This window comes from Myotis yumanensis, unplaced genomic scaffold (genome assembly GCF_028538775.1).
Source record: "Myotis yumanensis isolate MYYU_CA2020_CCGP unplaced genomic scaffold, mMyoYum1.0.hap1 SCAF_1, whole genome shotgun sequence".
Lineage (NCBI taxonomy): Eukaryota > Metazoa > Chordata > Mammalia > Chiroptera > Vespertilionidae > Myotis > Myotis yumanensis.
Genome location: NW_027223752.1, coordinates 199,796,158 through 199,814,334, shown reverse-complemented (window position 1 = coordinate 199,814,334; position 18,177 = coordinate 199,796,158). Strand labels below are relative to the sequence as shown.

Here is an 18,177-nt window from a genome sequence, read left to right as displayed (position 1 = left end):
CCCTAATATCCTAGCTTAGCTTTAGTTTCTCCATTTCAAATAATGTAAGTGCATATGTTCTTTCAGTTTGTGTCTCCTCCACCCACAAAGGTAAGCTCCATAAGTCAGGAACTCAGGCTGCTTCATCTCTCCTGGATCCCACTGATTAATAGGAATAGACATGTATTAGGTGACCAATTAACACTTTTTGAATGAATAAATAAATATTTCTTCTCAAGTGAATACTGAATTACATGAGGTTGGCAAGGCACACTGTTTAAGACTGGGTTTTGGAGTAGTATGGAATTGTTCTAAAGTCTGGCATTATCCTACACTTAGTTTTATGACATTGGATAAGGTATTTAACCTCTTTAAAGTTAATTTTTCCCATCTGTAAGATGAGAACAAATACTAGTGTCCACAAGATAGCATTACTGTGCAGATTAAAGGAGTAATATAGAAAGAGCATTAAGTTTAGTAAATTATTAAAGTAATGTTAATGGTAAGTAGCAGTAATAACTTATATACAAGATTCTGTAAAAAAATTCTCAGGCAATTTACTTTGTATGAATTTTAATTCTTTTCTAAAACACTTATGGTATTATAGAATAAAATTTTAAAAATTAAAATAAAAACTCTATATTATTCTAATTGGTTTTAAATATTTACATAATTGTAATTTAGTCTTTCGCTCATTTAATATAATTTATGCTCTTTTTAAATTATTTAATATCTCTGGCCCTGTGATAGACATTGGGTGTGGGGGACCTATAAACATATATTAGTTTTAAGAAGCTTATTGTATAGCAAATATTATAAAACATGTAGAGTTATAATTATGATATAATTCATAGTGTGAGAAATGTAACTAGAACTTATAAGATTGCCTCTAACTAAGAATTCATTCATTCAACAAACATGTGAAATGCTGCCCATGTTGAGCAATATACAAGGACACATAGGAACACTTCTGGAAAGGAAGTGGAGATACAGCCAAAGTATATCAGGTTAACAATTAAAATATACAGGGATGGGCAGAAATAGGTTAAATTACAGCCATCATTACCTAAAAGATAAATCCTAAGTAAGTATACAAAACAGTGACAACACTAAAAAGACAAATAACACAAATACATAGTACAATTAATAATTAAATAATACAAGAATGAAATCTGTGTTTCATGTACTCACAACTGTCAGCCTACTTTTGCCCACCCTTGTATGTGTTTTGTTCCATTTATTAGCTTGTTTGGTGATGAGAGGAGAGCAGTGATCTAGTAAAATCTACCTGAGAACAGTAGGTGTGGAATGAACCAATGCAGGAAAATACCAAAATAGAAAAACTGGTAGTAGACTGCTGAGATAGCCCTGGGAACTATATAATAAGGGCCTGGAAAACAAAAGTAACTTTATGAGAATGAAATACTATATTTAAAAGATACTTAAAAATTTATAGAATGTTCCTCTAATGTTTTGGTTTATTAATTGTACAGAACTGTTTATTTTCATATGATCTCAGATTAAGAAATATAAAAATGAATAATTTAAGATTCAATAGAAATATTCATTCAATCAATTTTGATAATAATTTCCATGGGTGAGAAAAAAATCTTAAACTAAGGATGCTGCAATGGAATATTATATTTTTTCTCCTTTTAATTTTATTCCTGAATCTTTTTACATGGTCAAAGCTGGCACTGTGGATATTACATTAAAGCATCTTGCATTGCCAATGAGTCAATTAAGCTAGGACCTGTGGTTTTTTTACATCGTGTGTCATGAAGCCTCTCTTGAATATGAATCCATTTATAATGGGTCCTGTTTAACAACAAAACAGAGAAGGAATCTGAATGAGGGCCCATGGTTCTGGTGCATCGGACAGTAATACAGAAAAGATGAAGGAGCGTGATGGCACCATACATTGGAGTGTTACTTCAGATACCCTATCTCAGCTCCAATCAGAAAAATCACAAGATTCAATTGCACTTATGTCTCATTATCTGTGTGCTGCAGGTTGAAAATAATTGTTGAATAAATTAGCATCAGATCAGAAAGCATGAAATTAAGGACACAAATAAAGTGAGTTGCAACATGGTAAATTAAAAACAAGTTGAAGACTTCCTAAGTTGAACATCAACAGCTACATTCATTAAGGGGAAATACAATTTCAATTCACATAGAACACAAATTAAAGACAGAGACATATTTAAAATATTTACATTTTGTTTTACTTATATGTTTAACCTCATGGAAGAAACATCAACTAGGATAATTGGTGAGGAGATGGGACATTTAAAAACCATTTTTTTCAACCACAGTACTATTATAGACTAGCATTTGCAGAATTTAGTAATTACTTTTGATATTGATACTTGCTTCTATAAATAAAGGTTTCATGTGCCTATAATGCATGTGATAAATTCAGTTGTTTGTCTCTGAGAGTTTACTTCTCTTAGTTTATCTCAGTCACGTTCCATTCACATAAATTCAGTAATAAATCAGGACTCTATAAAAGTAGGTGAATATTAGTTCTAATAAATTTTGAATGTTGCCCACTAATATCTGATACATTCACTTAAAAGGATGGAGAAAGTCCGGCTAGTGTGGCTCAATGGTTAAGTATCAACCTATGAACCAGGAGGTCACAATTCGATTTTTGGTCAGGGTATATGCCCAGGTTGTGGGCTCCATCCCCAGTGTGGGGCTTGCAGGAAGCAGCCAGTCAATCAATGATGCTATCTCATTATTGATGTTTCTATCTCTTTCTCCTTCTCCTTCTCCCTTTCTCTCTGAAATCAATAAAAAACACACGTATATATACAGACATATATATAATATATATATATACATATATACATATCTAAATGTATCATATATCATATATATATTCAGTTATTTGTCTCTCTCTCTCTCTCGCTCTCTCGCTCTATATATAGAGCGAGAGAGCGAGAGAGAGAGAGGCCCCATGCACAAATTCACGCACAGGTGGTGTCCCTCGTCCTGGCAGGCGATTGGGGCCCATGGTGGGGGGCATCTCTCCCAGTCCCAATCGGGGCCGATTGGGGCTGATTGGGGCTGGCTGGCAGGCTTGGGGAAGGGACTGCAGGAGGTTAGCCGGCCACAGGAGGTTGGCTGTGGGGACACACTGACCACCAGGGGCAGCTCTGAGCATCTGCCCCCTGGTGGTCAGTGCACGTCATAGCTATTGGCAGGTCCTCTGGTCATCCGGTCATTAGGTTGTAACAATCGCTTAAGCCTATATATATATATACATATTATTACTTTTGTATTTATAGTTTTTACTATGCTCTGAACTTCTCCATATCCATTTAAATATCTAAATGAGGCCACCCTCTCATGGTCCCTCCCCTGGCTGGCCAAACTCCTGGGGTCCCTCCCCCCAGCTGGCTGACCCCAATCAGGATTGTGTGAGATGGGCCCTGAACAGCCCTGATTGCCGGTCAGGCCAAGGGCCCGCCCCCCCCCCCCCCCATGCACAAATTCGTACACCAAGCCTCTAGTTATATAATAATTAAGTACCCACTCTGTGCCATGCCCATATTGAACTTTACTTGTGTTCATGTCATCTTTACAATATGACTAAGAGATATTCTTAATCCATGTCCTCGATGAAGAAACTAAGGTTGCTGAATGTTTAACTAACTTGTGCAGTCACATAGTAGTTATGGTAGAACCAAAATAAAATTTAGATGGCTAGATCCATAGTCCATGCTTCTGACCATTACACAGTATTGTCTCCATCGTAGTAATAGTAATTTGGCACAGTTCTAAACATTACATTAATTCATTACAGAAGGTAGACTGGCAGCCTAAGGAGTTTTACATTTACCCTGGGTAGTAGGAAGTCATGGTCAGAATTTATTTTGAGGAAGTTAAATTTAGCAACCATATTTAAAATGAAATGAAGACATGTAACTTTTCAAATATTTGCATGCTATTATACTGTGACTATCCTTAAGAACACTATTTTATATTAGATAAGACCATTTCTGAATAGGAAATAACATTACTCAGTTGTTACTATGATTATTGTTCTTATGGTATCTAGCACTCTATGCTATCACTGATATCCTTTCAAGATCTTACCCTTGATAGAATATAGTCTATCAGATGAACTACTAGTATAGTGAAATTCAAAATGTAGTTTCATTTTATAGTACCTGTAAACCTGTTGTTTATTTCATATTTCATTCACACTGTATAAGCTCATAAAATATTTCTTATTTTATTTTTTTCAGAAAGTAATAGTACTTTACCCCTATCTGCCTGTCTATTGACCCTGCCCACCCCCCCACCTTTCCTTAGCAACTTGTTTGTTTCTATAAGACCTCAGGGTGCTCTTCTTGTTCCAGCAATAGACTCTCTGATTTGCTGCCAAGGGGGTAATGATGTATGGGTGAATACTCAACAGAGGAGGAAACATCTAAGTTTTGAAGAAAACCACATGTCTTGCAAGTTATTTTATTCCTATGCTACATTCTATGGGCATTCTTACTGGAGATGTGTGTCTCCTGGAGACATGGGGTCAAACATTCTCATAGCAATACAGGATTATTCAAAAGTTCAATCAAAAGAATAAAATACCTAGGAATAAACTTAACAAAGAATGTGTAAGAACTATATACTGAAAATTACAAAACTTTATTAAGAGATTGAAAAAGACACAACAAAATGGAAAAAAAAAATCACTTGCTCATGGATTGGAAGAATCAACATAATTAAAATGGCCATTTTACCCAAAGCAATATCCAGATTTAATGCAATCCCTGTCAAAATCCCAATGTCACTTTTTAAAGAAATAGAACGAGAAATCATCGGATTTGTATGGAAGCACAAAAGACCCAGAATAGCCAAAGCAATTCTGAAAAAAAAGAACAATGCTGAAAGTATCATGCTACCTGACCTCAAAATATACTACAGAGCTACAATAATCAAAACAGCATGGTACTGGCAGAGAAATAGATACATAGATCAATGGAATAGAATAGAGAGCCTAGCTATAAAACCACATGTATATAGACAGATAATTTTCAAAAAAGGAGCCAGAAATGCATTTTGGAGTAAAGATAGTCTCTTCAATAAATGATGCTAGGAAATTGGAAAGCCACATGCAAACAAATAAAACTGGATTTTAGTTTGTTCCCATGTACAAAAATTAATTCAAAAATGGATCAAAGACTTAAACATAAGACCCAAAACTATAAGTCACATAGAAAAAAATATAGGTACCAAACTTATCGACCTGGCTGGTAGAGAACATTTTATGGACTTGACCCCAAAGGCAAGGGAGGTAAAGGCAAAAATAAATGAAGAGCTTCTGCACAGCCAAAGAAATGGACAACAAAACAAACCAGCAGCCAACCAGGTGGGAGATATTTACAAACAGTAGCTCTGACAAAGGTTTATAAAAAGAACTCATAATACTCAACACCAAACAAATAAACAACCCAATCAAAAAGTGGGCAGAAGACCTGAAAATGCACCTCTCCCAAGAAGACATACAAACAGCCAATAGATATATGGAAAGATGTTCAACCTCACTGGCAATCAGGGAAATGCAAATTAAAACTACAATGAGATACTACCTTACACCAGTTAGAGTGGCCATTATCAGCAAGACAAGCAACAACAAGTGTTGGAGAGGTTCTTGAAAAAAGTGAACCCTCATTCTCTGCTGGTGGGAATATAGACTGGTACAACCTCTATGGAAAGCAGTCTGACGATTCCTCAAAAAATTAAAAATAGAGCTACCATATGACCCAACAATCTCACTCCTGGGTATATACTTGAAAAACTCGAAATTATTTATATGCAAAGGTATATGAACCCCTATGTTCACTGCAGCATTATTCATGGTGGCCAAGACTTGGAGACATCCAAAGGTCCCTACTATAGAGGACCGGATAAAGAAGATGTGGAATATATACACAAGGGAGCACTACACGGCCATAAGAAAGGATGAAATAGCGTCATTTATAACACCATGGGTGGACCTTGAGAACATTATGCGAAGTGAAATAAGTCAAACAGAAAGCTAAGAACTATATGATTTAACTCATATGTGGAATATAAAGCTGAAACTTATGTACACAAACAGCAGTGTGGTGGTTGCCAGGGAGAGGGGGGTGGGGGAAGAAAAGGGTCCTAATATGAGGTGACAGGAGAAGATTTGACTTTGGTTGGTGGGCTCATGGTCCTATATACAGATTTTGTAAATTAGTAATTCACACATGTAACCTAGATGTTCATGTTGACTAATGTCACTCCAATAAAATTTAAAATAATTTTAAAAATAATAATAGAATTTAAAATTTTTTTTAAAAAGTTCAACCAATCATCTCCATGATACTTCTGCTATGGTCTTTTGCTCAAACTTGTGAGAAGACTTTTGCATTCTTATCAGTGAACTATTGTGACTGAATTATGATTTGGGTATAAACTTGCTATATAAAAATTTGTGTTGTTTTGTTTTTCATTTTTAAAAGCTACATGGAGTAAATGGATATCTTATTAATTAAAATTTGTCAGTTAAGAACATTTATTAAATACACATGGCTTGTGTGCATATTTGACGTATGTAATTTAAACTTGATTAATAGAAACTGGAAATTGAACAAGTGCTTGAAAGAAAGTCTAAATAATGTTGTTTGCCACAATTTTAGATGATTTAGTAAGTGATAAGTAGGGCATGAATGATAAAGAAAGGAATGAGAACACAATTGGCAAAGAAAAAATAGGTTAAAAGAACTTAAAGGCCTCAGTTATGTGCCATATAAATACTTTATTGGCTGACTAAAAATTATTTGAAATCTTTATATTGGGAAGTTCACCACAAAACTACATTTACAAGACACTCATACAAATTTAAAAGAGATGTGAAATTTCTAAATATTTCTTAGTACAAATCTGTTTGCTTTAACAAAATAATTAGTCTTAGGGAACTTTCACCGTCTTCTGAGACTGTTGCTTTCCCTAGAACTATTAAAATACCCCAATGGGAAAAAAGATTGAATAAAAAAAACACATCTGGCTGTAAAACCTACTTAAAAGGTTCTGAAAAAAGGCAGGGCACCTATGGTTATAATAATTCTATTAAATGTTAAACTTCAATGCCTCAATAAAAACTTTGAAGTTAATATTTCATTAGAATAAAAAGTGAAAGAGCCAGGAGAAAAAAAAGGTACCTTTACTGCTTCTTTTATGGATACATTTTCTCTGGTGCTGAATTAATAGTAAATGAGTTAATACATATGTATTGAAAACATAAATAGAAATTCAGATTCATTGAAGATCAGCTTTGACCTGACTCCACTAAAATACAGGACAATGATTACTTATATTAGAGAAATTATTAATAATATTACTATGGCTCAACTCTGAAATTAATAATAAGCTAATAGAAACCCAGATATTAATGATACGTACACACATGCATGCATAATTTGTGGTTGTACTTACTTTTGGTCACTACACCTTCTAAGTGAATGATGTTAGGATGATCAAACTGCCCCATGATACTTGCTTCACCCAGGAAATCTCTACGTTGCTTTTCAGTGTAGCCTACTTTAAGGGTTTTGATCGCCACAGGTAATTCTCTTTTTCCTGGAAGTTTCAAACGTCCACTACAAACTTCACCAAATTCACCTTGTGACAAAGATAGAAAAAGCATACAAAATCATTTGAAATCCTTAATCTAATAATAATATAAAGCACTCAGAATATCAAGGTATAGATGAAACAGAGTTAACAAAGGAGTCCAAACTTTGTTACCTACGCTAATAGAAATAAATGGTGCACTGGGAACAATCATCTACAAGTGATCATAACACACTATGGGGGTTATTAGCTTCATCCATCTCACCAACAAAACCCTTAATGGAAATGTTACAACACAATTAAATGCAACTGACTTAAATAATTTCCTTCTTCCGTTTTTTGTTTTGTTTTGTTTTGTTTTCTATTCTAGTAGTGCCATTAATGAGAAGAGAAAGGGAGAAACGATTATAGCAGGACAAATCTTTTTTTAGGAAAAAAAAGAAAACAATTGTATTGAAGAAATGTTCATAAATAGAATAACTGGGTGCTTGAATTATGTAAATATTTTCAGCATTACAAATTATATATGTATATGTATTAAAATAAACAGTAGATAGTGAAACACTATGTTTGAATATATTGCTGGTTTATTTTTTTATTTCATAAACTAGACACTTGCTGGTTGAAGTGTGAGCTACACAGAAGGTAGCATTAAAATATGATTCATTATATAACACTTTGAAAGTGAGTCAGTTACAAAAGATCAAAAACATTTTGTGTTAGCTTGGCCAGTGTGGTTCAGTGGTTGAGCATCCACCCATTCACCAAGAGGTCTCTAGTTCCCTTCCTGGTCAGGGCACATGCCCAGCAGGAGGCGTGAAGGAGGCAGCCAATCTATGTTGATGTTTCTCTCTCATCCTCGTTTCTATCTCTCTCTACCTCTCTTTTCTTCCCTCTCTAAAGTCAATAAAAACATATTTAAAATAAAAAAAAATTCTGTATCAGATCAGGACAATGACACATTACATTCTATCATTAAATCTTATCATTAAACACAAGTGAAAAATCTGACTTAAACACACTGTGATACCTGCTCCAATAACTCTTTCAATTGTGATGCATGAAGCTTCTATCTCCTTGGCAAATTCATGGACAGCTTGATTGGGATCCTCATAGGTATGTGGATCGATATAAGTTCTTACTCCTGGTAGTTTAACTGTGAAAATAAATGGGCATTAAGATACAAGTGCTTGTGCTGGATGAGTGAAATGATAAATGTTATTAACATGCAACTGTGGCTTAAATCACTAATCCTTATAAGTGTATGAGCTATAAGAACAAAGCTTCTCCTGAATTATAGGAATCATTTGTTCAACTATGTTACTTTTATAATTTTGAAATCTGAATAGTTGGCATGTACAAGAAATATATACAGGCAATGTATATGAGTAAGTACATCTTTCAACACCAGTGTTTTACTGAGTTAGTCTCTGAGACAAACAAAGACAGTTTCGTTTACTAAAGGGGACAATGAAATGTCAGTGGTTTATTTGTTGGTTTGTTAGTCTGCATCACACTTAAATTATCATCAGAGATGATTAATTTTGGTTTAAAAATAATGTAAAATACATTTTCAGGTGCTTTGGTCCAATATGACTTACAGAGAAGTCGAAAGAAAAAGAGATGCTCTACTTCTCACTGTACCTGTGTTACTGCATAGACTGCTGTGTTCCATGAGCCTGTTTCATCCTATTTAAAAGCTACCAACATCAGCCTCACAGGGTTTTTTGTTTGTTTGTTTTTTGAGGATAAGTAACATTAAATAGCAATATTATGGAAATGGACTCAATGCTTTACAGCGTGACGTATGGCTTTAATGACTGTCTTTTATGGTCCTAGAATAGTGACAGAAATAAAAGAAACCCTTTTTTGTCATTTACTTGATGAAACGACTCATGCTGCAATGTTAATGACAAAAGGAACGTATTAAAATACCATTAATTACAAACTTTTTACTAATTCTTAAAGCTCATTGTTAAAACTTGATTTTTGCATTTCTTAAAAATATAGAGTTATTCAAGTCATTGGAACCAAGGTTGCTGCTACAGGATCTGCTCAGGGAAAGTCCTGTTATAATGCTGCAAAAAAATACTGAGAATTTTCATATCTGTAATCTGATGGTGCGATTTAAAAACAGATTTCTATTGAATGCATTGCTAACATTTAGAATTGGCTTAGATATTAATCAAAGGGTTTCTATTTTAATGATTATAATCAAAGAATGCTGTAAAGAATTGCTCAAACGATCTCTCTGTTGCCTAGAATCAGCCGCAGTGCCCTACGCTTATATGCTTTACAGAAATGTAACAAAAAACATTTTTAAACCACTATTTTGGTCAGTTAATAGAAATCTTGTCTGAAAAACAACAACACACCATAATAATAATCTGTGCCTGACATTGTGTACTTTTGAGTTTTTACAATTTGCTTACTGTGCCCGTTATGAAAATGCATCTTTTCCTCTTCCGGGTCTTGTTTTGCCTTGCTGTAACCACACCGCCTGGAACAGATTAAGCTACAATTAGCCCCATCTCCAACGGGTGAATCACATCAAGCCGGAAGCATGAAACACAATTGAAATGATTGCGACCCTAACTGATTTTCACACTAGTAGTATGAAATAACACCAGTACTCTTTTTGGTCACGTTACTCTAGCCCAGTGGTCGGCAAACTGCGGCTCGCGAGCCACATGTGGCTCTTTGGCCCCTTGAGTGTGGCTCTTCCACAAAATACCAACTTCTGCGCATGGGCCACGAAGTTTCAATCGCACTGGACAGGCGTGCCTGTACGTGGTATTTTGTGGAAGAGCCACACTCAAGGGGCCAAAGAGCCGCATGTGGCTTGCGAGCCGCAGTTTGCCGACCACTGCTCTAGCCAATAGCCCTCTCACTCTTTCTCATATTTTACTGAGAAGTCTGAATCTATCCAACTCATATTTTAACTTCTCTTCACCATACACCTAACAGCAGACATGTTTGTATTCCTCTTTCTTTTCCTTCCCTCCCTACCTCCCTTTCTTTCTTCCTTCTTCTTTCTTCTTTCTTTGTTTCTTTTGCCAGCTCAGAAGTCACTGACTACTCTTTTCAGGATGAACAGCTCAAAATATGTCTGATTCATTAGTCTCCCACCCTCAACTCCTTACTCTATCATTTGATTTTTTCTCTTCTTTTGGAATCATTAGTTGCTGCACTAGCTCTTTTCCACTCACATCTCCTCAGATCAGTATCAAATTGACCACAGCCTGCACTCTCTCTCAGCTCCACTCTCCAAATCTTAGTCTCTCCTATATGTGTGTGTGTGTGTGTGTGTGTGTGTGTCTGTGTGTGTGTGTTTTCTCATCTACTCTCTAGTTTGAGTTCTTTGACCTGCTTCTAGTACCTACAAAAATCTATCCTTCAAAGTATCACTATTTACATATTCACATCTAAATCCAATGACTTTTCCTTAGATTTTAAGCATTCATGATTGCCTGAAATCCCTAACTACTTTTTGATGTTTTTTGTTCCTTCATTTATACCAGTAGGTCCTCTGCATGAACTTCTTGGGTTCTCTCCTGTCAACCCGTCTATTTCCATCTATTTAATTAATACCATCTAGTAACTCTGGTTGAATTCTTTTGAAAGTTATGCTCTTATTTATAATAGATTTATTTTATAGATATATTCATTGGCATTCAAACTCAATAGATTTGATATTATATAATTAACTATATAATATTAAAATAATTATATAATTAACCATATAATATTAAAATAACTGTCTAAAATGAAAACATTTAAATTATTTTAGTGAAGTTTCGAGGCTATGAATTTACTATTTATAAGCTCTCATAACAAAATTGAGTTTATTCAATACAAAATTTTCATTTATTTTTGTATAAAGAAAATATAGCCAAAATAATAGATTGACAAAATATTTTCATTACAAAACTGGTTGAAAATTACTAAGTGATCTAAATAAAATGTTCAGTTGACATGTACTAATGAGGATTGGTTCTTGGTACACATTCAAGGATGTTTAATAAGTCTATATATTTTTTGGTATAAAAATAAAACCTATTTTATTCTATATTATTTCTTAGTGAATATATATATGTGTATATATATATATATATATATATATAACATAAAATAGATAAGACACCACATCTTTGTGCCATTTTTGGAAAAAGAATTATCTTCATTTTATCATCCTAAAAAACTGCCAATTTATTAGTAAAGTACAGCTAGTTAATTTGAATAAACTTAAAGTAATATATTTAACATATATAGCATTCTTGTGTGAGGAACAATACACAATCTGAATCTAGTGGCATTTCAAGTTTTATTCATAACACTTAAGTGCATTTATCATTCAAGAACCCTTCAGACATCTTGAAATATCTCACCACAGTGAAATGAAGAGAAGAAAAAAATAAAATTATATTGTAATTATATTTGATCTACTCAAGTTGACATTTAATTATTCTAAAATACTGTTCATAGTTTCATAGATGTTATTCTTTCAATTTTTATGTATATGCCTCTACAGTGAAGTTAATGATATCTTTATTTTTACCAATGCTCTAAATACAATGGTGTGAAATCATCCTAAGATTTATGTTATTTAAATAACATTGACAACATTTTTTCTAAAGATGATTCTAAAGAGTCTTAAAAAGTATACACGTTCCTGCAGTTTACATTAGAAAACAAATATCTGATTATTTTTTCTTCTATTTCTTTAAAAATATCATCGGGTTTTTGATAGTTTGATTTGATTGCATTAAACCTTTATATTTTTTTGTAGTAAAATGGACATTTTGATGTTGATTTTTTCATTCAATCCGTGAAAATGAAATATAGTTTCATTTTATTGTGTCTTTCTCAATCTTGTTTATTAATGCTTTATAGCTTTCAGTATACAGGTCCTTCACATCCTTTGTTAAGTTTGTTCCTAAGTATTTTACTCTTTTTGTTGCAATTGCAAAATAGTTTTTTTTTCCATTTATTTTCCTGAAATTAATGAAATACTACTCAGCCATAAGAAAAGATGAAATACTGCCATTTGAGACAACATGGATGGATCTTGAGACTAACATGCTAAGTGAAAGAAAAAGTTAAGAATCATATCACCCATAGGTGGGATATAAAACTGAAAGCAACAAATGAACAAATAAGAAAAACAAGCAAAAACTCATAGGCATAGTCAACAGTATGGTAATTACTAGAAGGAAGAGGGTTTGGGGTACAAAAGGGTAAAGGAGATCAAGTATATGGTGACAGAAGATTTGACTTTGGGTGGTAAGCACACAATGCAATATACAGATGAATCATAGATTTGTGCACTTGAAACCTAGATAATCTTATTGACCAAGAGCACCCCAATAAATTTAATAAAAAAGAAACAAACATCCATTTCATCTTCAACTTTCCCGCCTTCAAAAAAAATTAAGCTTTCAAACTTGTTTCCTCAATAGTTTTTGTCATTAAATAAGCCTTATATATATTTAAATCACATGCACATTCCTCATATAAAAATGAAAATACAACTTTAGATCTCATCAAAAAGTGATTTGGGAATAGCTCGATAAGGAGAAGTTGACATTTTAATACCTGGGGTGAGATTCAGGAGGGCAATAGAGTTATTTTTGACTATGGACATCTCTGGAGCTCTATAACATATACGGCTGCATGTCACATTAACATATAAATTAAGTTTTGGAACCTCCCCCCAAAGCATCATTTAAACAAGTTGCAGCAAAATCAACAAGCAAAAGTGCATCTGGCAAAGACTGGCACTCACGGAGTGGATCAGACTCACTAACAAGGCATTGTGGGAAGCCTGTTCACTCAGTATCATCTTCTGTTCCTGATCCAGATGTATAATTTTAAACCATCAGACAGACCATCAATAAACAAGCCGTTCTGTGCATAAATCATGCCTCCTACATTCTAGAACTATTTTTTAAAAAGGAAAAGAAACAGTTTCTTCATTTTGCTTCCTATCACAATTTTAATAAGCATCATATCATTGTACTAAAAATATCTGTAGTGTTGTAATTAGAGAAATCATCTTCTAGTCATTTATACTTTTCTTCTAGAAAACAATGTTGTTTTATTTTTAGTAGTAGAGATGAGCGTGAGAAGTCATATAAAAGGTAGATATAATTAATATTTATTAATATGTACTAAGAAGTGCTAGAAAGATGCTTAATATATAAATATAGCAATGCCTTTATAGGTAATTTAGAAATCAATCTACTTTCTCTCACACCTGTCCTAAGAATTTGAATACCACATCCTTGATGATATTAATGCTGATCTTAAAATCTAGGCCCCGGCCATAACATCCTAAATTTGGATATTTGAAATGTCCACTATATAGTAAATAATGATATTTATGTAGAGATGAATATGCTAATGAGTAATTTAGTTCTTAGATATAAATTAAAGATTTGATAATAAATTTGAAGTATAAATGCCAAGTGGACCGGAGCAAAAAGTGATACACAGAATTAGTGATTTACTAAATGTCAGCCTTATGGCCAATGAGGAGAGATGAGTGAAAGGAATAGCCTGAGAAGAGTGTAGATTCTTGCTCAATTACAGCTTCCACAGAATCATATGTTCCCATTCCTAGCCTACAAAAATAAAAACTGGATATACACTCTTTCACCTTAATTCTAAATAAGGTGGGGAGGGTTGGAACAGTGAAGGAGGGGTTTTGCATTTTGATTTTTTTAAAAGAGTGAACATAAGCATTCACTAGATCAGAAATGGACCCTCAGCTATGTATTGCTCCTTTATTTTCCAGATTTATTAAGGAATACTTTCCTTATAGTTTAATACAAAAAATATTCAAAAGGCAACACATTGCAGTAAACATTAAATCACATGTTTTGTTTATGGAAAATAAAAGCTGTTTGTAATCTTAGCCTCTTTTAAAAAACACATTTCTCCATATATGTACCCTCCCTTGTTCTGACATAATGACTTCAACCACTGCACAATGTTGTATGTAAGAATTTATTGCTGGAATCTTGAAAACAAGAAGTTACAACTTTTTGGGAAATAGTTTAACGTTTTTCGCTTCAAGATTCTCTCCAACTGAACCAAGGTAGTTTTAATTAAAACTCAGCTAACTCAGCCTCATAAAATAAAGAAGCATATAAACATTAGCTTATTAATATACCTAATAAATACTGGAAATAGATTGTTTTGTTTTACAGGACCACATTCTTTAATAAGAATGTCAGTGAAAATGCAGTAAAATTGGACATCTGATATTTAGGCTGCCTTACTAGCAGGATCTTAAGACCCTCGTTCATATAGTTCTCATTTGTATACACAAGTGCTGGGATTCTGAGTTCCTTACAGATGTAGGTTACAAAAAATGCAACTGATCTATTATTGTTTACTAAAAATTCTCTAATATATGTATCAAAGAAAATGTACTCATGTTGAAACATAAATTTCTTGATTGTTGGATTGCAGTAGTAATTATACCACATAAATGAGGACACAGATTACTAGGTTCCCATCATAGATTCTATCAAGGACACTACTCAATGATGAATGACAATGTGAGAAGCTAACTCATTTCTTATCTTATTTCTTAAATGTCATTTTTACTTCTATATCCTAAAAGACAAAGAAAAAAACACATTAGAAATAACACCTTCCAAAATAGTGCAGTACATACGAATTTTTCAATTGTTCATTAGTGATCTATTCAAATCCTTTTAGAATTAGCAATAATAGGAAGACTTGAACAATTTTAAATACTTCAATAAATTCAAAGATGAATCATAGACTTTTAAATATTGATTTAGAATTTAGTTGACTTAGAAATTTAATATAAAGACACATTGATAAAGTATGATATCTGTGGACTGAATCCCCCTGTTTTCAGTAATTTTGTCCTAATACTAGAGTAGACAATTTCTATTAATTTTTAAATTATTGCATAATGTGACTATTGGATATCTTAAATACAGTAGGTCCACTTAATATCTCTTATTGTCTGAGATTCCCTAGAAAAATAATTTTGGAGCAATTTGCACAGCAAGCCTTCAATTGAAATTTAATATATTCTATATATAATAGGTTAACCTCACATCTGCCTGCTATGAGCACTTTAAATAGGGTCTAGAATTATTACAAAAGGATGACTTCATTCTTTATGCCTTTTTCTTAATTTTATAAAATAAAATAGTCCTTCCACATCACTCTTCAGCAGAAATTTTATGAAAATAAAGGAAATAATCTGTGTTAAGTGTATGTGGAAATACAAAAATTGGCTTACTTCAAATTTCAAGATAAATTCAGTTAATACAGAGGAAGAAATATGATGAATGTTTCAATGTATTCAGGATACTTTTTTGTCAGTAAAATTTGTTTCTGTTTGTAATCTCTGAATTATAAGAGAAGATACAGTTTATCTCTGTGTCTCTGATTAAAGATATTTTTAAAATCCTAAAAAAATAAAGTGATTGTCTAAAATCACAAACAAGGTAAATAAACAAATTAAGAATGTAATATTTTTACTTTTAGAATAGCAAACTCTACTTCCTTCGCCACTTAAGTTTCTCAGAAGTAGTAAGTGATATGAAAACACTGGAAAACATAAAAACTTATAAACGAAGAAACTAGTCTGACACAATGGAAGACTACTCTGCTGTAAGAAGGAAAAACATTTACTCTTTGCAACAGCATCGATGGACCGGGAGAACATGATACTGAGTGAAATAAGCCAGTCAGAGAAAGTCAATACCATATGATTTCACTCTGTGAATTTAATGAACAAACTGAACTTCCAAGCAAAACAGAGACAGACTCATAGATGGAAAACAGGCAGATGGCTCAGGTGGGATGGTGAACATATGGAGCAAAAAAGAAAAAAAAGTGAGAGAAAACTCACGGACATGGACAACATTGTGGTGATTGTGGGGTGGAAGAGGACAGAGAGGGGATAAATGGTGATAGAAAAAATAAAATAAATTAATTAAAGATAAAACTACTTTGGGACCATGGCATATTTCAGAATGACTTATAATAATTATGCTATACATATATATTTCATTCTATAATCATAAACACAAATGAATACCAAAAGATAAATTATGTTATTTATAATGTTATATTTGAAATTACACACATTAAAGTCTTATGTACATTAAAAACAATGAATTCAAGCCCTGGTTGGTTTGGCTCAGTGAATAGAGCGTTGGCCTGTGGACCAAAGGTCCCCAGGTTTGATTCCGGCCAAGGGCATGTACCTCAGTTGAAGGCTTCTACCCGGGCCCTGGTCGGGGCTCGTGCAGGAGGCAACCAATGTATGTGTTCCTGTCACATCAATATTTCTCTCTGTCTTTCCCTCTCTCTTCCACTCTCTCTAAAAATCAATGGAAAAATATCTTCAGGTGAGGACTAAAAAAAAAAAAAAAAAAAAACACTAAACAAAACAATGAATTCAACACTGAATGTTTATAAATATAGATTTTTTAAAATATTGAAACAATGTTTAGTATCAAGTCAGTTGTGATGGCATAAAGTCAAAGATGTTTAAAAAAAATACCTCTGCTAAAATGTAGGCAGTTTTAAAGACAGGGTGCCAAAAATCTTGGCATATGTGTTTCGTTCAGAAATATTATAAAAATATTTTTCATCACTGGGTAGATTTCAGTCAAAGCAGGAAAATATTTGAAATATCACCATTATGTGTATTTGTACAGATTGCACAACAAAGTGGGAAACCAGAATAATGAAAAGTAATTTGAGATCAAAGGTGGCATCATATAATTACCAGTTTCAACTTATAAATGGCACATCATACATTTGAAAAATAACGGAGCAAAGCTGCATTGAACAACCAAAGATCCATATCAATGGTTGTAAAATTATACTTTTCAGACCCTGAAATTTCCACAAGGCATATTAAGGTACTTCTAAAAGCCAGTATATTTACCATAGGCAATTTCCATGTAGTATATGCATTGCATTATATTAAGGTCAAACTAACCAAACAAATATTCATGAATAGTCTTTCAAAAAAGAAAAGACAAAAGATTCCAAAAATTCAAAATATCTAACAATCTCTGCTTTATAAATGTAAATATATCTACTCACAAATGACAATGATAGAATGATCCTTGGGGATTATTTATGTGTTAATTGACAAATGCTGTTATGATTTCACATACAAAATTAGGTGACAAGATGTAAAGTCGACTCCTCAGTATTTTGCTGACTCTATTAGAAAAATTATTCTTCTCAGCCTTAATTTCCACTTTCTAAGGCTGTTTTCTACCCAAAGGCATCAGATTAAAGCCTTCAGATTAAGCAAAGTATCTTTAACTGAAACCTCATAGTGACTTTAAGTTATAAAGCACAGCAATAAAAGCATTTTTTGCTTCCATTTTTCCCTGGTAATAATTTTGGATAACTTTCTTACTGTCTAATTTATATAATCTCAATTAAACTTTTCTTTTGCTTTAGTTTGTTTTCCTTTATTAAAATGCATTAAAAATTATGACTTCCATATATTTTTCCAAAAAAAACTGCTAGCATTTTACTGGGTACCTAAGCACATTTATGGAT

At 33.1% G+C, this 18,177-nt stretch overlaps 1 protein-coding gene across 8 annotated transcripts in view; it reads right to left on the bottom strand.

Annotated features, from left to right (window-relative positions):
* EPHA5 (EPH receptor A5) overlaps positions 1-18,177 on the bottom strand; it is a 327,662-nt gene that overhangs the window by 40,827 nt on the left and 268,658 nt on the right. For all 8 annotated transcript variants that reach the window (XM_070395748.1, XM_070395765.1, XM_070395757.1 and 5 more), the window contains 3 exons: positions 10,029-10,096; positions 8,627-8,752; positions 7,459-7,644 (listed from right to left, as the gene is read on the bottom strand). In XM_070395748.1, the coding sequence (XP_070251849.1) occupies positions 7,459-7,644; positions 8,627-8,752; positions 10,029-10,096 (380 nt within the window). The remainder of the gene's footprint in view (positions 1-7,458; positions 7,645-8,626; positions 8,753-10,028; positions 10,097-18,177) is intronic.